This window comes from Tupaia chinensis, unplaced genomic scaffold (genome assembly GCF_000334495.1).
Source record: "Tupaia chinensis unplaced genomic scaffold, TupChi_1.0 Scaffold000186_1, whole genome shotgun sequence".
In the NCBI taxonomy this organism is placed as follows: Eukaryota; Metazoa; Chordata; class Mammalia; order Scandentia; family Tupaiidae; genus Tupaia; species Tupaia belangeri.
In genome coordinates, this window is record NW_006159661.1 from 733,897 (window position 1) to 753,912 (window position 20,016).

Below are 20,016 nucleotides of genomic sequence, written 5' to 3' on the forward strand. Positions count from 1 at the left end.
GGAAAAAAAAAAAAAAAAAAAAAAACCTCTTTTAAAAAAATTCACCTGGGGCCAGCAGGTGGTGTGGTGGTTAAGGGCTCTGGACTCCCACATGGCCAGCCAAATGCACTTTGAATCCTGGACCTGGCAACTTACTTTCTCACTTCCCTTCTCTCTCTCTCTCTCTCTGTCACTCTCACTCTCACTCTCATTCTGTTCCTCTCTGGTCAAATTTAATAAATAAAGTACGTTCAATAAAATTCTTTGCAAAAATAAATAAGGGGCTGGCATGTAGCATGGTTGTTAAGGGCGCTGGACTCCCACATGGCTGACTGTGGTTCAAGTTCCAGACCTGGCAGCTTGTTTTCTCACTTTCTCTTCCTCTTTGTCCCTCTCTGGTCAAAATAAAAAGGATGAATAAAGTTAAATTTAAAAAATTATTTTAAAAAGTAAATAAAACCTGAAACAAACCTATTGGGACACTTTCTGAGCACGGCTGGCTGTGTCTAAGTATTCCCTACTCTGTGACCCATGACATATGAACTTCATACTTACGTCTCTAAATGGCTCTTGAGCAAGTCATACACAAGCACGTTATTATACTGCTTTGCAAAGTGCAAGGCACTGTTCTGGTGCTTCGACAAAATGTTGCAGTCAGCCCCACACTCAATTACAAGTCGTACGATGTCCGAATTTCCCCGTTTACAGGCCTGAAGTCAGGAGAACAGGAGTAACGATTACTTCATAAAAGTGCTAGCTCAACTCTTTCTCCCATATGCTTGGACATTTTCTGTGAGAGACAAAGTAATGTAAGAGACAAGAACACCTGGGGCCAGAAACCGCTGCATTGTTACATCAGCGGCACCTGGGTGCTCCCTTTACTCAGCCTGCAGCACAGAAATCCATGCTTTGTTCTTCACTGACCGACCTTTCGACGGGCAACTTACAAGTGTACGTAAGTCTCAAGACAAAACAAACAGCAGGTCTGTCTCTTGGCAATCTTTGCATCTCTCTCTGCTGTGGGCTGTCTCCCGTGAGCCTGCATCTCTGCAGAGGCCCAGTTATAGATAAGGAAGGCTGGTCCTTACTATTAGGTCTGTACTGAGAATCTCTAACACACTTCACAGGATCATAAAACATCCAAATTTCCCCGCAGGTGCTCTGAAGGAGGCTAATTAAGCACACAGATTTCCATCTACAAATCTAAGCTGGAGCTGTGACAGCTGTCAAAAGGATAACTGGGGATAGCAGGATGCATGGTATTGAGGTGGCTGGATCCCACATAGCTGACTGTGTGGTTTGTATCCAAACCCCTCTGGATTCTTGGGAAACATACCAAGCACATGTGTGCATGCGCAAAGTCCCAAGCAGATTAACAGGTGGAGAAAGGACTGCAGTTGGCTGTGGCCTCTTGGGGGGGGGAGGAGGTGCTTTCTTATCGCCCTCTGGTGAACACATGCCCTCTGGCACATTATGAAAAAAGGGGAGGAAGCTAACAGTCCTGCTTGTTACACAGCTGATCTTAAACAACTGCAGAGACACAGGCCCCTGCAGGTTACAGGGCAGGGCCTGCCTCTGCACAGTGTAGCTGGGGTGGCTGCCCTAGCCTCAAGGCCAGGGAGCTGCTGGGTGTCCTGCTGTGCACAGGGCACTGGACAGCAGTGACCAGGAAGACCAGCCCGGATGAAACAACTAGACCTCCAACATCCACAATGAAGGCAGTTTCTCTGTAACCTCACTCTAGTCATGACCAATTTTTTTCCAGAGGGGAAAAAAACACCCTGCCCAACCCATTACCCCCATGCTCCTGGGCAACATCCCCTCTGTACCCACTGCACGCACTCCCCTCCACCTCAGCACATGCAAACTCCCAAAGGCCCATTTCCACACACCGTCGTGCTGGCTGTGTCCTGTGGACATGCTGCCTGCCTGCCACTCCCCCCTTGTTATCACCCTGTTTCTCTGGCCCTTCCCATGTCGTCTCCTTCCATCCTGGGCCTTTCTCTCCTTTCCCACTGTTAGTGACACCCCCCTCCCCGGTCTACAGGAATTGTTCTTACCTAGACTGACAACCCCCAAATTTGAATCTCCAGTCCACCTCTCCACTAAGCTTACAGTTCCAATGTGAGATGGCTCCTGAGACTGCAACTGCACAGCTGAATGCCTGTCTGTACACACCGAGAGGCCTGTTTACTAGCTAGGGAAATAAAACACCGAGGCATCAACTTCTGTTACCAAATTCGGTGAGTTCTACCTCCAAAGAAGCTGGGGAATCGACTCACTTTCATCCCCTCAGTCACTACTTAGGTAGTATTAATGCATGTGATCTTCACTCCCGACAAGTCTGTGAATAGCATTTCTCTCCAATCCATTTCCTCTAATAAGGAATATTAAAACAAATGAAAATCTTGGATCTGATTATCTTTTTCCAGCTTAAACTCTTTGGTTGCTGCCAAATGCCCTCAGAAGGCCACCTAGTGTTTATGTCCCCCTCCAGAATTATCTAAAGCACTGTTCAAATGTGCCCAGTGATCTCACTGCAATGAGGCTGTGAGAGGCAGGCTCTGCTGTCAACATAATGGTGGTAGGAGAAACATATAAGGGAAATGAGAGATTCAAAGCTCAGGTTGTGTCTGAAATATGTTTTCATCAACCAAAAATGAAATAGCCACACAAAGTAGCAAGCAAAGCTTAGAACTGGCATGGGGCAGAAGGCTGCATCCCAGGAAAGCGAGCTGTCACACTGAGAAGTGAGCCGACCACCCTGCACTCGGTGTCTGGCCCTGTAGGGCAGGAACCCAGAACTGCCACAAACGAATGCACAGGCTAGGGCTGAGGCTCCCATAAGGAAAATGCAATACCACTGAGCAAGTAGGTGTCACAGGCTAGGAAGGGGCTTTAACCACCTCCCACTCAAGACGTCTGCAGATTCCAATTCCAAAACGTGAAATCTGAGGCTAAGGAGACCTATCACCAACGTGAAATAGTAACACACACAGTAACTTGTGCTCTTTTCTATTCCCAGAACCTGCTTCCAGGCCTGTAGTCCTGCCCATGTGACTCTAGCTCCGGCTAAGGCCTCCTGTCCCCACCCACCCCTCCCTCCCCAGGCTTCTCTGGGGCCACAAGGTACATTTCTGTGCCTGTTCCATTCTGTCACTGCCACAGCAAGCTCTACCTGCCACTGTGCTGCTGTGTATCTCCTGCCCCCAGGAGCGGCACTGCCACAGCTACCATCTGCTGTGATGATGCAGGTGTTCTTGTCCCGCAAGACCTTCCCAGCCCCAACACATGAGGATGAACAAACTGCTGAGACTGCAGGAACAGCTCACCCATGAAATGGACTCACCTTCATCAGCGCAGTCTCACCATTGCTCTGCTGGACGTTTACAAAGGCTCCCGCTTCCAAAAGAATAGCCACTGTGGTTAAAAAGTTCTATTAAAAAACAAACAAAAAAAGATATAATCCCCAAAATTCTTTAAAAGATATTTTTATATGTTTTGAAATTTTCAGTCATCAGGAAAAATACAGAGATTCTGTCCCGATCAATTGTAGGCACAAGGCCCCTGGCTCTGCCCCTTGAGTTCCCGAGAGCAGCTACTGCTGTTCCACCTGCACGTGAGGGCTTACTGCTGACTTCAATCTGAAAAGACAATTTGGGAGACCCAGCAGGTGGCATAGTGGGTAAGGTGCTGGACTCCCATGTGGCTGACTGATGTTCGAGTCCCGGACCTGGCAGCTATGCAAAAAAAGTAATGAAATAATAATAGCAAATGAAATTAAATAATTCTTTTAAAAAAAATTAAGGGGAAGGACCAGCAGTTAGCGTGATGGCTATGTCACTGGACTCCCACGTACTCGATCGTGATCCAAGTCCTGGACCCGGTGGCTTAAACTCACGCCGGGCGCATGTGCGTGTACGCCCAAGATCCTGAGAGGAGAATGGAGAAGGGACTGCGGCGTGGCCATCCCCCCTGGGGGGTGATTTCTTGTTTTCTATCTCTCTGTCTCTCTCTCTCCGTCTGGTGAGCGCACGCGCTCTATAGCAAAAACCCTCTCCAAAAAAAACAAACAAACAAACAAACAAAAAAAACAATTAATGGGGAAAAGGCAATGTAGGGGCCAGCAGGTGGCATAGTCGGTAAGGTGCTGGTGCGTGTGCTCAATATCCTGAGAATGGAGAAGAGATTACAGAGTGGCCATCCCCCAGGGGGAATGATTTCTTGCTTTCTATCTGTCTCTCTGGTGAGTGCACATGCCCTATACCAAAAGTATCTCTCAAAAAAAAAAAAGCTAATCTATGGGGCCATTCTTATTAATATCCAAAAGAAATACCTAATTTCAGTTGTATTTTTAAATTACCTAAGATGACAATCAATATTAGTACTTTAATCAACAGTTCTCTATAAATTACTGCTACTTCCAACTAGATAAATTACATGTTGAAAATTTTTATTACATACTATTACTACTGATTAAAACAATTCATTCATTACATGTCAGATTAACACACACAAAATTACAAGGTCATGTGACTGTGTGACTGCTCTAATTCACTACAGAGCCAGATTTTCTTAGGCCATCAGCAAGAGTTTCCAGGAAGACTCAGAGACTGATGCAGCTAAAGGCACGAACCTTCTCCGCAGCGTGAATGAGGGCAGTTGTCCCGTTCTTCTGCCGCCCATTCACTTTTGCTCCTTTTGTGATGAGGAGTCGCAGGAGGTCATCCTGTCCTCCCGCAGCAGCAAGCATCACTAGTGTCATCCCACTAGAATCCTGGGTTCGTTTTGTTAAAAAAAAGCAAGCACACAAAACAAAAAATAAGCTAATATTTAATCGAAACTATTTTAGAGACAAGTATTTTCACTTAACATGTCTAAATATGAAATCACTGAAGTACAATGATTTAAGCATCTACTTAGGTTTGATTTTTTTAAAAAAAGTATTTTATTTAGCTTTATTGATTTATTTTATTTTTATTGGTTTATTTTAATTTGACCATTGAGGGACAGTGAGAGAGAGAGACAAAGTGAGGAAACAAGTCACCAGGTCCAGGACTCAAACCGTGGTTGGCCATGTGGGAGTCCGGCGTCCTTAACCATCAGGCCCCACTTAGGTTTGATTTCGATAGCCTGGTTAGAAAAAGTAGGAGTGGGAGCTGGCAAGTGACATGGTGGTTAAGGGCACTGGACTCCCACATGGCCGACCACAGTTCAAGTCCTAGACCTGGCGATTTGATTTCTCAATACCCCCACACTCTGGTTAAATTAAAATAAATAAATAAAATGAGATAATTCTTAAAAAAAAAAAAAAAGGAATGGGGACCAGCAGTTTCCGTAATGGCTAAATCGCTGGGTTCCCATGTAGACAACCACGGTTCGAGTCCCACACCTGGTGGCTTAATCTCACACCGGGAGCATGTACATGCGTGCCCAGGATCCCAAGAGGAGAATGGAGGAGAAGGGATTGCGGTGTGGCCAACACCCCTGGGGGGTGATTTCTCACTTTCTGTCTCTTTGGCGAGCGCATGTGCCCTATAGCAAAAACCTCTCCCACAAAAAAAAAAAAAAAAAAAAAGAATGAATAAAAACACTAAATACCACAGGAAGATAACAAAATATTATAAAACATGTATGAAATATATCTGAAAGAAATATGCAGACTTCTATGAAGAAAGAGAGAAAAAAAACTCAGGGAGTTTTGCTTAAGAGAATAAATGAAGAGCTGTAAATGTAAAGATGGGTCATGCTCCTAGAAGGAAGACTCAAGATGTAAATAAAGTCAACTCTCAGCCAAATTAATCTACATTTCATGCCATCTCAGTCAAAATCCCATCAAGTTTTTGAACTGTAATCCCATAAAATTAAACCTAAAAAACTACTACCAAAGCTAGAAAACTAAAATATAAAAGGTTTTCCTTTCCTAAGACAAAAAATGCAAGAGTCATAAATGAGATGACTGACACAAAAATCCTTTAAGCAACGGATGACTTCAAACACAAAACCTGAAAACTAGGATGAATTAATACGCTTTCATATGAAAGATTAAAAAACTGTGTATCAATATGAAAAGTCCCCAGCAACCACAGAAAGATGGGCAACTGCTACAAATGATCAAGGACCAAAGAAACACCAGTGGCCACATGAACATGGGATTCATGTTACACTCCTCGGATAAACAGAGGGTGAACCACAGACAAAACCGGATAGATCATTTTAAAAAGTAAACATGCATTGCCTCTGCAGTTAAAAAATGACAAAAATCGAACTGAATTCTTTTCAGAGAGCTACTTTCCATCTTCTTTTCATGAGATTTTCAAAGACGTATTACCTCTTGGTCCAGGTTATACTCTTCATCTGAATTAAGTGCAACCTTTACAGTAATATAATCCCCATTTTTCACAGCATCTCTCAACAAATCTGAAGTGAAAGAAAAGATAAATGTGGTTTGAGGTAGCTAGGTTTGAGAAAGGGATCCTTCTAATTCTAAAATGACTCACTGCTTGGAATTGCATCTGCTGCAGCAAAATCCTCATCTTCCCCATCAAGGTGCTTTTGGAAATCTTCTAATTTCATCCATTCTAACTGCAAGTCCATGCCCAAATTCAAAATCTGTTGCCTGCCATCTGAAACACACAAAAAGTCTTATTAACATATTTTTTTGGAATATAAAAAAAAAAACCCACAATGCTGTTTATTAAATCTGTAGTGCTTTAGCAGAAACTGTGTGTACATTATTTTTTTTTTTTTGAGAGGTTTTTGCTATAGGGCGCGTGTGCTCGCCAGAAAGACAGAGACAGAGAGACAGAAAGTGAGAAATCACCCCCCAGGGGGGATGGCCATGCTGCAATCCCTTCTCCTCCATTCTCCTCTCGGGATCTTGGGCATGCACACACATGTGCTCGGTGTGAGTTTAAGCTGCCAGGTCCAGGACTCGAACCACGGTCGACTACGTGGGAGTCCAGCGACATAGCCATTACGCTAACTGCTGGTCCCATGTACATACACTTTTAACATAGATCATTATACAGTTCGAGTCTTTAATTGATAAATTCTTGATTTTCTCTGTGAGGTTATATGAATGATTTGCATTTAGATGCCATGGGCTTCAAAGCAACAGACATAAATAGGTAACCTGTAAAGTGGGAATTTTAAGTACAGGACTATCCAGGTTTTTATATATCTAGATATGAAAGGAATTTCTCATAGGGGGAATCACAAGCATTCAGTAAGACTCCAAAGTAATTCTAAAGTAACTTCCGTCTTCGGCCTTTCTTAGATGGAGTACGTTGTTTCAGCCCTTTACAGAGATATGCAGACCAGATCTTCATGTAAATACATCACCGACTGCTGATCCTTATGACCAGACCGGGACTAGTTTCCTCCCCCAGCTATGGGAACCATGGGCTCATTACCACTGGGAACATGAATGGGCATTCTCATTACCACTGAAATAAAGCACAGAGATCTCAGTACAGTTCATCTGCGAGTAACTCAAAATTACGCTATTTTATAAAAAGGAAAAATTGGGTCAGCATGATAGTTAAGGGTAGCTGGATCCCACACGGCTAACTGAGCAGTCTGAGTATCTGACGTGGTAGCCTCAGAAAGACACTGGATGTATTTGCGTGCATGCCCAAAATGCCGAAGAGAGAGAGATGGAGAAGAAATGACCATTCCCCATGGGGGATGTTTTATCACTCTTAGTCTCTTTCTCAGGAGTGTACATCCCCTCTGGCAAAATTTTTAAAAAAATAAAAAAAAAAGGTAAGAATGCAACCTAAAACCAATTCCTCAAACTACACAGATGTTGAGCATAAAACCTTGCCACAGAATAGAAGTTTGTAAAAGACATGGAAATAAATGAATTTTTTCCAAAGGCCCCAACGCTCGTCTCGCTGAGAACATGATGCCACAGAAACAGTACCACTGAGTCACACATCCTGGTTCTGCATCCCAGCTCCCTTTCTGCTGTGTGTGGCTCTGATTAAGTCGGGACATCTCCCCAGACCTCAATTTTTGAGTGATAGCAGTGGAAACAGTATGCCTAAGATGCTTTAATGTATTTACGTGAATTCATTCATTTTCTCCATCATGATAACCTGTAATGAGACACACGGCACAGAGAGGAGAGGCTTCGGAAGGCCCTGGGGTCTGCCAAGAAACACACGAGCAAGCCTCAGACCTGCACGGAGTCTGCTCCTGCCCAGAGCAAGCTTCGTCATAGCAGCACAGTAAGCTGGTGCAGGAGAACAGTGAGGAGCCACATCAACTCTGTTTCCTTTAACTCAAAGGACCATGCTGCCAATGCTAGAACGCTCCTGGATCAAAACCACCAAGTTCCAATTGTGCTGCAGATCAGACTATGAGCTCTAATGAAGGAAACTGGTTCAAAACTGATGTTCATCCAAAAAAACAAAACAAAACAAACTGATGTTCATTCCACCAAGTGCTGGCTCTTGCCTCAGAACCTGATACCTTTAACTTTTTTTTTTTTTTAAATGGAGAGAGAGAAAGCACCCCCTAGCCGGTCACACAATGATCCTCCTTCAGTTCTCCATCTCATCATGATCCCGAGTACACGCATGTGTGCCTGAGCATGCTCAAGCTGTCAGGACTGGGACCTGAACAGCAGTTGGCCATATGGAATCTGGCTTTCTCTGCCCAGTGCCTAAACACTGAGTTATGGGCTTGCCCTCTCTCTCTAACATGGTAAAGAACGCGTGGTGGTTAGAGTGGCTGGTCTCGCGCTGGGCGTGTGCATGTGTGTAAGCCCCGAATCCCAAGAATGGAAGAGAAGGGACTGTGGCACGGTCATTCCCCCTTGAAGGTGCTTTGTCACTTAACCCCCCACCATGAGCACATGCACCTTAAATTAAAAAGCAAAACAAACAAGTGAAGTGAAACGATGAAGGACACATCTGTGACCAACAGAACCTCGAGTGCCTGTGCACTTTAGCCACCCTTTCCACCGTGTCATTCACATGTGGAGCCTCTGTCTGACCTCCCATCTTCTTTTAAGATAATTTTGTCATAATTACACATATCCCCCCCAAAAATATGGTTAATTTTTTTTTTTTTTTTTTAAGTTTTACTATGGAGCTTGTATGCTAACCAGAGACTATAAAAGTGGTAAAGTGAGAAATTGCCCCCCGGGGTATAGCCACACCCCAATGCCTTCTCCTCCAATATCTTCTTGGGAATCTGAGCACGCATATGCACGTGCCCAGTGTGATTTTCAAACCAATGGATCTGGGACTCCAACCGCAGTCTGCCACATGGGATCCCTCTGCCTTAACCTCCATGCCATCTTCAGGCCTTCTGCTTTTTTCTAAAAAAAAGAAAACCTACTGGCATTCTACAGATATTCTGGACACTCATCCTTGTTTCTCACTCTTTACTTAATAGTAGCTTTGGGACCAGCAGGAGGCATGGTTGTTAAAGGTGCTGAATTCCCACATGGCTGACTGCAGTTTGAGTCCCAGACCTAGCGGCTTGCTTTCTCGCTTTCCCTTTCTCTCTCTCTCTGGTCAAATTAAAAATAGTAACAACAAATAGAATCAAATAAATAACTAAAAAAAGGTAGCTTTGAGGAACAAAACTTACTTTGTGGTCAACTTTTATCACTCAATCATTTACTTATTTATTTATACTGCCAGATGTGCACTGACGCAAGGGAAGGTGCCTCGCAATGGGGTACGATCATATCACAATCCTTCTTCCTCCATTCCATTAGGAATTCAGCTACACACACATACACCTAGTACGTTTTCAAGTTGCCAGAGCCAGGACTTCGAACTGGGCTAGCCATGTGGAATCTGGCTCCCAATGCATAACACCCAACCACTGTACTACAGGGCCAGCCCTATTACCCTTTTATTAAGATTTCATGTTATTTATCATTAGTATTGCAATTTGAACAGAGAGAAGGAAAGTGAGAAGGCTGCCAGCAGGCCCTGAACTATGGTCGGCCATGTGGGAGTCTAGTACCTTAATCACGACACCACCTGCTGCCCCCTCTTTTATCTTTTACTCTTTTATGTTTTTTGGTGTGTGTCTCGTTTAAGAAATTATTTCCTACCCACAAGGGTCATGTATTATCCTAATCCTCTAAATACCTAAAACCTAAATACCTTCTCTCTAGTTGAAGTGGATTTGATTTTATGTATGTTAGTTTTGTCATTTGCATAATCTAGAATCCTGATCCCAGTAATGAAGAGCTTGTCTTGCCAGCATGAACTGTGTGGTGCCTCTTGTCCTTGAACCAGCTGTTGGATCTGCATGGGTCTGACTTAGGATTCTACTCTGTTGCACTAATCCACTTTCTCTGTACCACATAACCACTGTATTGACAGCTGCAGTTTTAAACAGGTTTTTTTTTTTTTGAGAGGCTTTTGCTATAGGTGCGTGTGTTTGCCAGAAAGACAGAGAGAGACAGAGAGATAGAAGCGGAGAAATCAACCCCCAGGGGTGATGGCCATGCCGCAATCCATTCACCTCCAGTCTCCTCTCAGGATCTTGGGCATGCATTCACACGTGCCTGGCGTGAGTTTAAGCCACAGGGTCCGGGACTCAAACTGCGGTCAACTACGTGGGAGTCCAGTGACATAGCCATTATGCTAACTGCTGGTCCCTACACAGTAGGTTTTGATTACTACTGAGATAATAGGCTTTATTCGTTTTCTTAGTTACATAAATTTCACAAATGTTAGTAAATTTCATTAAAAAACTATGTTGAGATTTTTGTTGGAAGTGCAGCAATGTAGTAAGAGAAAAAAGATAAATTTATAAAAATGTCTAGTAAATGAACCCCCATCTTTCACCATTAACAAAAATCAACTCAAAATGGATCAAAGATCTGAACCTAAGACCTCAAACAATAAAACTACTGGTGGAAAATGCTGAGGAAACTCTGGAAGACATTGGAGTAGGCAAAGACTTCTTAAATAAGATGCTCAAAGCACAGGCCATAATCCCTAAAATAGACAAGTGGGACTATATCAAACTAAGAAGTTTCTGCACACCAAAGGACACAGTAACAAGTGTGAACCAACAACCCTCAGAATGGCAGAATATTTTTGTTAAATATGCCTCAGACAAGGGACTGATAACAAGAATACACAGGGAACTCAAGCGCCTTATGCGAAAAAAAAAATTAACCCAATTAAAAGATGGGAAAATGAGCTGAACAAAAATCTCTCTAAGGAAGACATATGAACAGCCAAAAACCATATGAGGAAATGCTCAACATCCCTCATCATAAGGGAGATGCAGATAAAAACCACAATGAGATACCACCTAGCCTCTGTCAGAATGGCAAAGATTAAAAATATAAAATGTGATGGGGGACCAGCAGGCGGTGTGGTGGTTAAGGCACCCTGGTGGCTTGCTTTCTCACTTTCTCTTCTCTCTCTCTCAATCTCTCTCTCTCTCGTTGATCAAATTAAATAAAAATGAGTGAATAAATAAAATTAAATAAATAATTTCTAAAACTATTTTAAAAAATATATAAAATGTGCTAAGTATTGGTGGGGAGGTGATGAAAAGGGAACTCTCCTACACTGTTGGTGGGAATGTAAACTGGTTCAGACACAGTGGAGACAATATGGAGGTTCTTCAAAGATCTACAAATAGAACTACCATTGATCCAGCAATCCCACTTCTGGGTATGTACCCAAAGGACAGGAGAATGCTCAGTTGGATAAGTGCTTGCACATCAGTGTTTACTGCAGCATTATTCACGATTGCCAAAACATGGAAACAACCCAAATGTCCACAGAAGATGAATAGATTGGAAAAGTGTGGCACATATAATCTATGGAATACTACTCAGCCATAAAAAACCAAGACTTTGGCATTTGATAGAAAGTGGTCAGAGATGAAGGATCTATTGCTGAGTGAAGCCAAGATATGAAAGAAAGATACTGTATGTATCCACTTTATACTGTCTGCACTCTATGGTAGAGATCAAAATATTGGAGGACATAAAAGTAGTGAAAATAGTTAATGATGATAAGACAGTGTAGAATGGGGCAGGAGAGGAGAAGAGTATAGAGAAAGATAGCAAGAGAATAGAGAGGCATGACATTAGTAGGACACATATGGCTTATTACCTGTTGAGGATGACGTGTATAGTATTCTCAACTGGATTGGTCTTGAGAAGTATTTCATGTTGGGTGAAGCCTTTTTTTTTTTTTTTTTCCCATCTTCTTCTTCTTTTGGAGAGGTTTTTGCTATAGAGGGCTTATGCTCACCAGAAAGACAGAGAGAGACAGAAAGCGAGAAATCACCCCCTGGGGGATGGTCACGCAGCAATCCCTTCTCCATTCTCCTCTCGGGATCTTGGGCACGCACGCACATGCGTCCAGCATGAGTTTAAGCCACCGGGTCCAGGACTCGAACCGCGGTCAACTACATGGGAGTCCAGTGACATAGCCATTACGCTAACTGCTGGTCCCATGTTGGATAAAGTCTTTTTATAAGCAAAATGAGAAATAGTGATTGACTGTTTAAAAAATAATTGTAATAATAATAATGATAATGATGATCAGGAAAAATAATGAAAAGCTATTGGATGATGAAATGGGGATTTTAATGTCTCTGTGTTGACTGACGTGCATGGCATTCCTTCTGGAAAAAGAATGTAATACACTGTAAAGTTATATGTGATTCAATGTAATATAAACAAGATTATGGTAATAAAGAAAGAGAGAAAATAAGTAAAAATAAATAAATAAAATTGTCTGATGATGATGGCAGGGCTAGTCAGTGGCTAATGATTAAGGTTGCTGGATCCCACATAGCAGACTACAAAGTTTAAGTCCTGGATACAGTGGTTTGAAAAACATGCCAGGCATGTGTGCCTAAAATCCCAAGAGGGGAATAGAGAAGGGACTATGGTATGGTCACCATCCTGAGGAGTGCTTTCTCATTTTCTCTCTCTCTCTCTCTCTGGTAAGCATCCATGCCCTAAAGCAAACATTAAAGATGATAATGGGATGGGACCAGCAGGTGGCGTGGTGGTTAAAGGAGCTGGCTTCCCACAGGGCTGACTGTGGTTCAAGTCTAGGACCTGGTGGCTTCCTTTCTCACTTTCCCTTTCTCTCTCTGGTTAAATTAAAAAATAACAACAATTGGAATTAATTAAATAAATAATTCTTTTTAAAATTTTTTTTTAAAAAGATAACAATGGGGGAACCCAGCAAGTAGTGTGAGAGGTAAGGCTCTGGGTCCCATGTGGCTGGCTGCAGTGTGAATCTTAGACCTGGCAGCGTGAAAATCACACAGGGTATATGCATGCTTGGCCAAAATCCCAAGAGGAGAACACAGAAGGGACTGCTGCATGGCCACACCCTCTGGGGGGAGATTTCTCAGTTTCTCTATCTCACTCTCTCTGGTGAGTGCACTGCCCTATAGCAAAAAAAATAACAATGGCAGATACAGATTTTAGTAACTTTAAAGAAATCTTTTCTAATTTTCTTCATGCAGATCTGTTATCTTTTATGAACAATATTAGCAATCTTGTAAACATGTTGTGATTGAAAATAGTATCTTTTTTTATATTATTTTTACTGTTACACAGAAATGGATATTGAGGGACCAGCAGTTGGCTTAATGGCTGTGTCCCATGTCAACCACAGTTGAAGACTCGGACCTGGTGGCTTAAACTTGCACCGGACACCTATGCATGCATGCCCAAGATCCCGAGAGGAGAAGGGATTGCGTGCCCTATAGCAAAAAACCTCTCCAAAAGAAAATAAAAATAAAAATGGATATAGAGAAGTACATGCGCCCTATAGCAAAAATCTCTCTTAAAACAAAACAAAACAAAACAAACCTCTGTATTCTGTAAAAGGTCCTCTCCTCCTCCTCAGCCAGTTCCAATGTCCTTATAACATTTACTACATAATCTTTTTTTTTTTTCTGGAGAGGTTTTTGCTATAGGGCGCATGCGCTCGCCAGACAGACAGAGACAGAGAGACAGAAAGCGAGAGATCACTCCCCAGGGGGTATGGCCACGCCGTAATCCCTTCTTCTCCATTCTCCTCTCGGGATCTTGGGCACGCACGCACACGCGCCCGGTGTGAGTTTTAAGCCACCAGGTCCGGGACGCGAACCGCGGTCGACTACATGGGAGTCCAGCGACATAGCCATTACGCTAACTGCTGGTCCCTGTATAATCTTATTAAATGTTATCTGCTGCTAAAAGGGCAGAATACCGTTTGCTTCAGTAGCAAATATACAAAAAGGGAAATGCCGTAAGTCTCATTTTTGAAAGAATTCTAATCAGATATATAATCACACTGCCTGACACAAACAGGTAAGGCAGAAAATTTTTGAACTTTAAAAATTTTTTTTCTTTGTCAGAGGGTGCATGCCTCATCAGAGACAGAGACAAAGATGGGGAGAAAATAGCCCCCCAATGGGAGGTAGTAACGCTGCAATCCTTTTTCCTACATCCTGTAAAGATTTGGGGCACACATGCATATCCGTGCCCTGTGTGTTTTCAAGCACCAGGGCCTGGATGTGAACTGCTGTGGGCCATGTAGGAACTGGCTTTCTATGCATAGCACTTAACCAGTGCACCAATGGGCTGTCCCAGAAATGTTTATATTTCTAAGTGTGCTGAGGACATCATAGGAACTCAGAAACTATTTGTCTGATCCATTTTCAGGTCACAGAATGACTCACATCTTCAATATAAAAAGTTATTCATTCAAAAGAGATCCAATTAGTATCTTCTACACCTTTTCTGATCTTGAAATCAGATTTACCATGGGGGAATATGGAGGAGAGTGAATACTGATGCATTACCCCGACAAATGCAAAACAATTCCAAACCCACTCACCCGAATTCTCATCTGTTTGGCACATGCTGTCCAAGGCCTCCTGATCACCTTCTGCAGCGATGTATGCCCAAGTGTCTGTTTCATCTCTTGTATTTCTCCTTTCTCGGCTTGCCTGCTTGTTCTCCTTGGTTTTGTGATCTTCCACAGTTTTAGAATCCAGTGTTATTTCTTCTCTTCTCCTATTATTGTCAGGAACATCATTTTTCTCTTCTGGAGGAGTTAACTTAAACAAATCAAATGCATTTCTGATTTCCTTGAATGCTAGTAAAAAAATTAAAATTGTTGGTATGAATCACCAATATGTTATAATCAAAAGAAAATCTTAATTCTAACTGTCTGACTTAGCTAAGCTTAACTATCAAAGCCACAACGTTGTTTCATCTGGTCTACTGGCCATCAGTATTTAGAAAGACTGTCCAGTATGAAAAGTTGTTGAAATCATGTGTCCTGAACAATCACCTCCATTCTGACAAAGGTCTAGCGAAAATGGCTGACAGAAACCATTTCCGTACACGCATCTAAACGCACCATTACCTTACCTCCTGCTAAGGATATCAGCTTGCCTATGATGGGATCAGGGAGCATGCCCAGAAATGGTCTCTGATGATCAGTGAGGGGGAGAGAGCAGAGGACCAGAGCACTGGCTGTGCCTCTGACAAAACTGTACCTGGTACCAAGAGCTATTTACCTAAAGATAAAAGTGGAAGGCAGGCCTGGCCACAGTGATGCAGGCAGCAGGGCACCACTGCATGATGCTGGAGCCAAACGGGAGGAGACCTAGGGTTCAGATCCCAGGTCAATCTGGGCACACTGGGTGTAACTGTGATCCTGGCTGGCTGAAGTCTGAAGGAAGGATTCCATGTTGGGACCCTGTCAAGGACACCTGCCTTTTTGTTATGAAAGACAGACGTAAACTTAAAAAAAAAAAAAGGAAGATGAAAATAGACAACGCAATTATTCTAAGAGGTAACCCAGATAACCCAGGGCCAGCTAGCGGCATGATAGTTTAAGGCAAATGGATCCCATGTGGCCAACTTTGAATCCTGGTAGTAAGATAGTGGCCTGCAAAATATGCTGGGTACATGTGTCTGCATGCCAAAATCCCAAGAGGCGACTGGAGAAGGGACCGCAGCCTGGCCATTATCTGCCCTTCCCTCCCCTCTCCACACCCTGGGGCACACGCCTTATTAGTAAGGGAGGGGGAAGAAAAAACTAAAAAGAGAAAAAAAAATTAGGAAGAACAAAAATCAGGGTATGTGCTAGATTGGTTTTATTAGGTGGGGATACTACTGAACACCAGACTTGGTAAATTCCATTTATTAAGGGACCAAGAGAGTAGCCCCATTTAAGGCGATCACAGTGAAAGGTCCATTTAAGGCTATCTCCTCACAGTGAAAAGGGACCTTAAACCAACATACATGGTTCCAGAAGTTAATGAACCAGGTCCAGCTTTACAGTATTGTCAACCTCCAATAACTCTTTAAAGAACAGTTACGCGGGGGCCAGCAGGTGACATGGCGGTTAAGGGCTCTAGACTCCCACATGGCTGACATGGTTCGAGTCCCAGACCTGGCGGCTTGCTTTCTCACTTTCTCTCTTTAAAAAAAAAACAAAAAAAACCCCAAAATCAGTTAAGTGTTAAAGATTTTGATCACTACCTTGAGCAAACACAGTCCTTAAATAGTCACTTTACCTGTAAACCCACAGAAATAGCACAGCTCCCTCTCAGCCTGGATTACATGATACTACTGCTGCACCCTGGCCCAGGCTTAGGACAGAATTACTTTTTTATTACTTCAGCTACATACAGCTTTTAGGAGAAAGCCTAGGGAGAATGATCCATCTCTCAGAATCACTTGCATCCACGAGGACAGGCATTTCAAGTGCTCTGGTTAATAAACTCAAGTATTTACCTGCTAAGGCTACTCAGACACTGTGATGGTACTTTTTAATGAAGTACTTGTTACAGTATTGCCATCTGTCATGGATTCTTATTTGTGGTATAAACTGAAGTGACCCCAAATGTATGTATGCATTATATTTACGCAAATGACACAGAATTAAATACAATGATTAAACAAATATTTGTTTTATTTAGTATCCACTATAAAATACAAATTTACTTTTTGGTTGTACTATAATCCTAACCTACTGCATCATCACACTGAAAGGGGGAAGAGTGAGGTGAACAGAAGGAAAATAATTACACAAATTATTATAATAAACCTAGGTAATTAGTTAAATAAAAGTAACATAAGACACAAAAAAAGAAAGTAACATAAGACTAAATTCCCCAGTAAATAAATTTTCCACTTTTATGGCAATGAAGGTTAGAACAGAGACTATTTTCACAGTAAATTAATTTATTTGATAAAAGACAGTGATGTGGGGGCCAGCAGGTGGGGTGGTGGTTGAGGTGTTGGATCCCACATGGCCAACTACATAGTACGAGTCCCAAATCCAGCGGCTTGAGAAACACTTAGGATGCATGTGCCTAAGTGTATGCCCAAAATCCCAAATGGAGAATGGAGAAGAATATATTGTGGCATGGCCAGGTTCCCTAGAGGGTGATTTCTTACTTTCCCTCTCTGTCTCTGGCAAGCTCACACACCCTATGACAGAACCTTAAAAAAAAAAAAAAAAAAAAAAGAAAGAAAGAAAGAAAGAAAGAAAAAAAGATAGTGATGTAAATGGTAAAATGTTAGTATTTACACTCACTCTTAAATCCTTTGGGCTCTTTCCAGCCTTTTTCTTCCTTGTCTGAATCATGCCTTTTCTGGTATTTTTCTTTGGGCTCATATTTTTTGCTCTCTTTATCCTGAAAAATACATACATAAGACCCAAAGAACAAATAGACAGAGTTGATACTATATATAAGAAAACTAGAAATTAGGTTGCTGGTGTCAATGACTACTTTTTTATACTATGGTACATGACCATTGCTCATTAAATCTTTTTCACATAAGTTGCTCCCTTACTCAAGACTTCCCTTTAACAATATGCTACAAATTCAAAAACCCAACCCCAGTTTTCTCCACTCACAAGTAAGAATGTTATTAGTATAAAATAGTGGGCCACATGTTGGTGTAGTAGCAATACAACTGAACTTACAAAAAAAAAGGCCCAGGGTTAATGTTCTGGTATCTCCTCAAGCATGCTAAGTGTGCACATGCGTGGCCCATAATCCCAGACTGGCTTGGGGGAGAAGTCTATATTTGAAGATGCTGCTGAGGTTGCCTGTTTCTCTCATGAAATAAACAAATGAAGTTTAAAAAACAATTGGCTCAGCTACAGTGGCACAGGAGGACACTGTTGCATGATTCTGGACAGGGAGCGTCCCCTCACCCCCGCCCTTTAGATCCCAGGTTGACCTGAACAGACCAGATGTACCCATAATCCTGGCCAGCTAACAGGCTGGTCTGGGGTCCCTGATTCTCTTATAAAAGAAATAAACTTCTAAAATATTTTTTAAAAGTTTAAATACATACTTACAAAATTCAAAAATTTCTACCTACTCTTATTAACCCACATATGACTACTTTTTGTTCCACTAACCATATGATTAGTATTTCAATGGCTATAAAACAATCCCTAACATTTTCCTTATTATTTTCCCCATGATTAGACAATTTTACTGCTGGAGGTAATATTGCCACAAATATTGCTGTATATACAGCTTTTTTCTTCTTTGAAAATGATTTCTTTGGGACCAGCAGGTGGCGTGGTGGTTAAGGGTGCTGGACTCCCACATGGCTGACCACGGTTCGAGTCCTGGACCTGAAGGCTTGCTTTCTCACTTTCTCTCTCTCTCTCACTCTGTCCCTCCCTGGTCAAATTAAAATAAATAAAGTTAAATAAAATAATTCTTAAAAAAAAAAAAAAGACAATGATTTCCTTAAGAAAAATTCCCAAAGTTGGGAATAATAGATAAAAAGAAAACATTTATAGCTCTTGATAAATACTGAATATATAAATACTTCCATAACCAAAAAATATTTCCATTAAAAAATAATCTTATAAAAAGGGAGCAGCAGTTGGCACAATGGCTATATTATTGGACTCCCATGTAGTTAACCATGGTTCAAGTCCCGGACCTGGTGGCTTAAACTCATGCTGGACGCGTGTGCGTACATGGAGAAGGGACTGTGGCATGGACATGATCCCCAGGGGGTGATTTCTCGCTTTCTGCCTCTGTCTTTCTGGGGAGTGCACGTGCCCTATAGCAAAAACCTCTCCCCCAAAAATACATAAATAATCTTATAAAAATAGACATTTTACTTTTTTAAAGAATTTTTTATTTTTTATTTATTCATTCATTTATTTTAATTTGACTAAAGAAAGACAAAGACAAAGATGAAGGCGCAGGGGGGGGATGGTGAAAAAGAAAGTCACCAAAGCCGAGACTCAAACTGTGGTCACCCATGTGAGAATGTCCAGCACTTTAACCGCCAAGCCACCTGTCGACCCCCATATTTTCTATTAACTATGTTTTTATAAGAATAAAAAAGACTTTTGGGGCCGGCAGGTGGCATGGTGGTTAAGAAGCTGAATTCTCATGTGGCCAACAGCAGTTTGAGTCCGGGACCTGGTGGTTTCTTGCTTTCTCGCCGTTTCTCTCTGGTCGAATTAAACAATAAGTGGAATTAAAAAAAAACTTAAAAAGATTTTTAATGTTGGAACCAGAAGGTGGCATAGTTTAAGGCGACTGGATCACATATAGCCAACTTTGCAGTTCAAGTCCCAGACCCTGCGGCTTGAAAATCACACTGGTCATATGTACATGTGAGCCCAAAATCCTGAGAGGAAATGGAGGAGAAGGGACTGCAGCGCGGCAGCCCCACTGGGAGGTGATTTCTCACTCTCTTTATCTCTCTCTGCCTCTCCCACGAGCATATGCATCCGACCCTTCTAATGTTAATGTATGTTGTCTGTCTATACTATATACTTACGCATATATATACTGTATACTTAAGTAAAAAGTGGTGTATTTTTAAGATGATGAGGGGATAAATACTCGGTGGTGAACAGCTAGCCTCATAAATCTATAAACAGGACTATATAGTACTACATATCATCTGAGTGCCTTTAAAAAATAAACCCTGACTTTTGTTCACAATTGAGCCCTGGTTTCTAACGGTCGTTGGTCTAAATGAAAACAAGCCACAGACTAAGAGCTGGCTGGGAGGCC

The 20,016-nt window shown here is 42.1% G+C and overlaps 1 protein-coding gene across 1 annotated transcript in view; it reads right to left on the minus strand.

Annotated features, from left to right (window-relative positions):
• MPHOSPH8 (M-phase phosphoprotein 8) overlaps positions 1-20,016 on the minus strand; it is a gene marked incomplete at its 5' end in the record, with an annotated part of 33,025 nt that overhangs the window by 8,262 nt on the left and 4,747 nt on the right. The window contains 7 exon segments of the mRNA XM_014587146.2: positions 535-689; positions 3,329-3,415; positions 4,616-4,756; positions 6,311-6,399; positions 6,480-6,605; positions 14,829-15,089; positions 17,547-17,646. Of these exon segments, the coding sequence (XP_014442632.1) occupies positions 535-689; positions 3,329-3,415; positions 4,616-4,756; positions 6,311-6,399; positions 6,480-6,605; positions 14,829-15,089; positions 17,547-17,646 (959 nt within the window).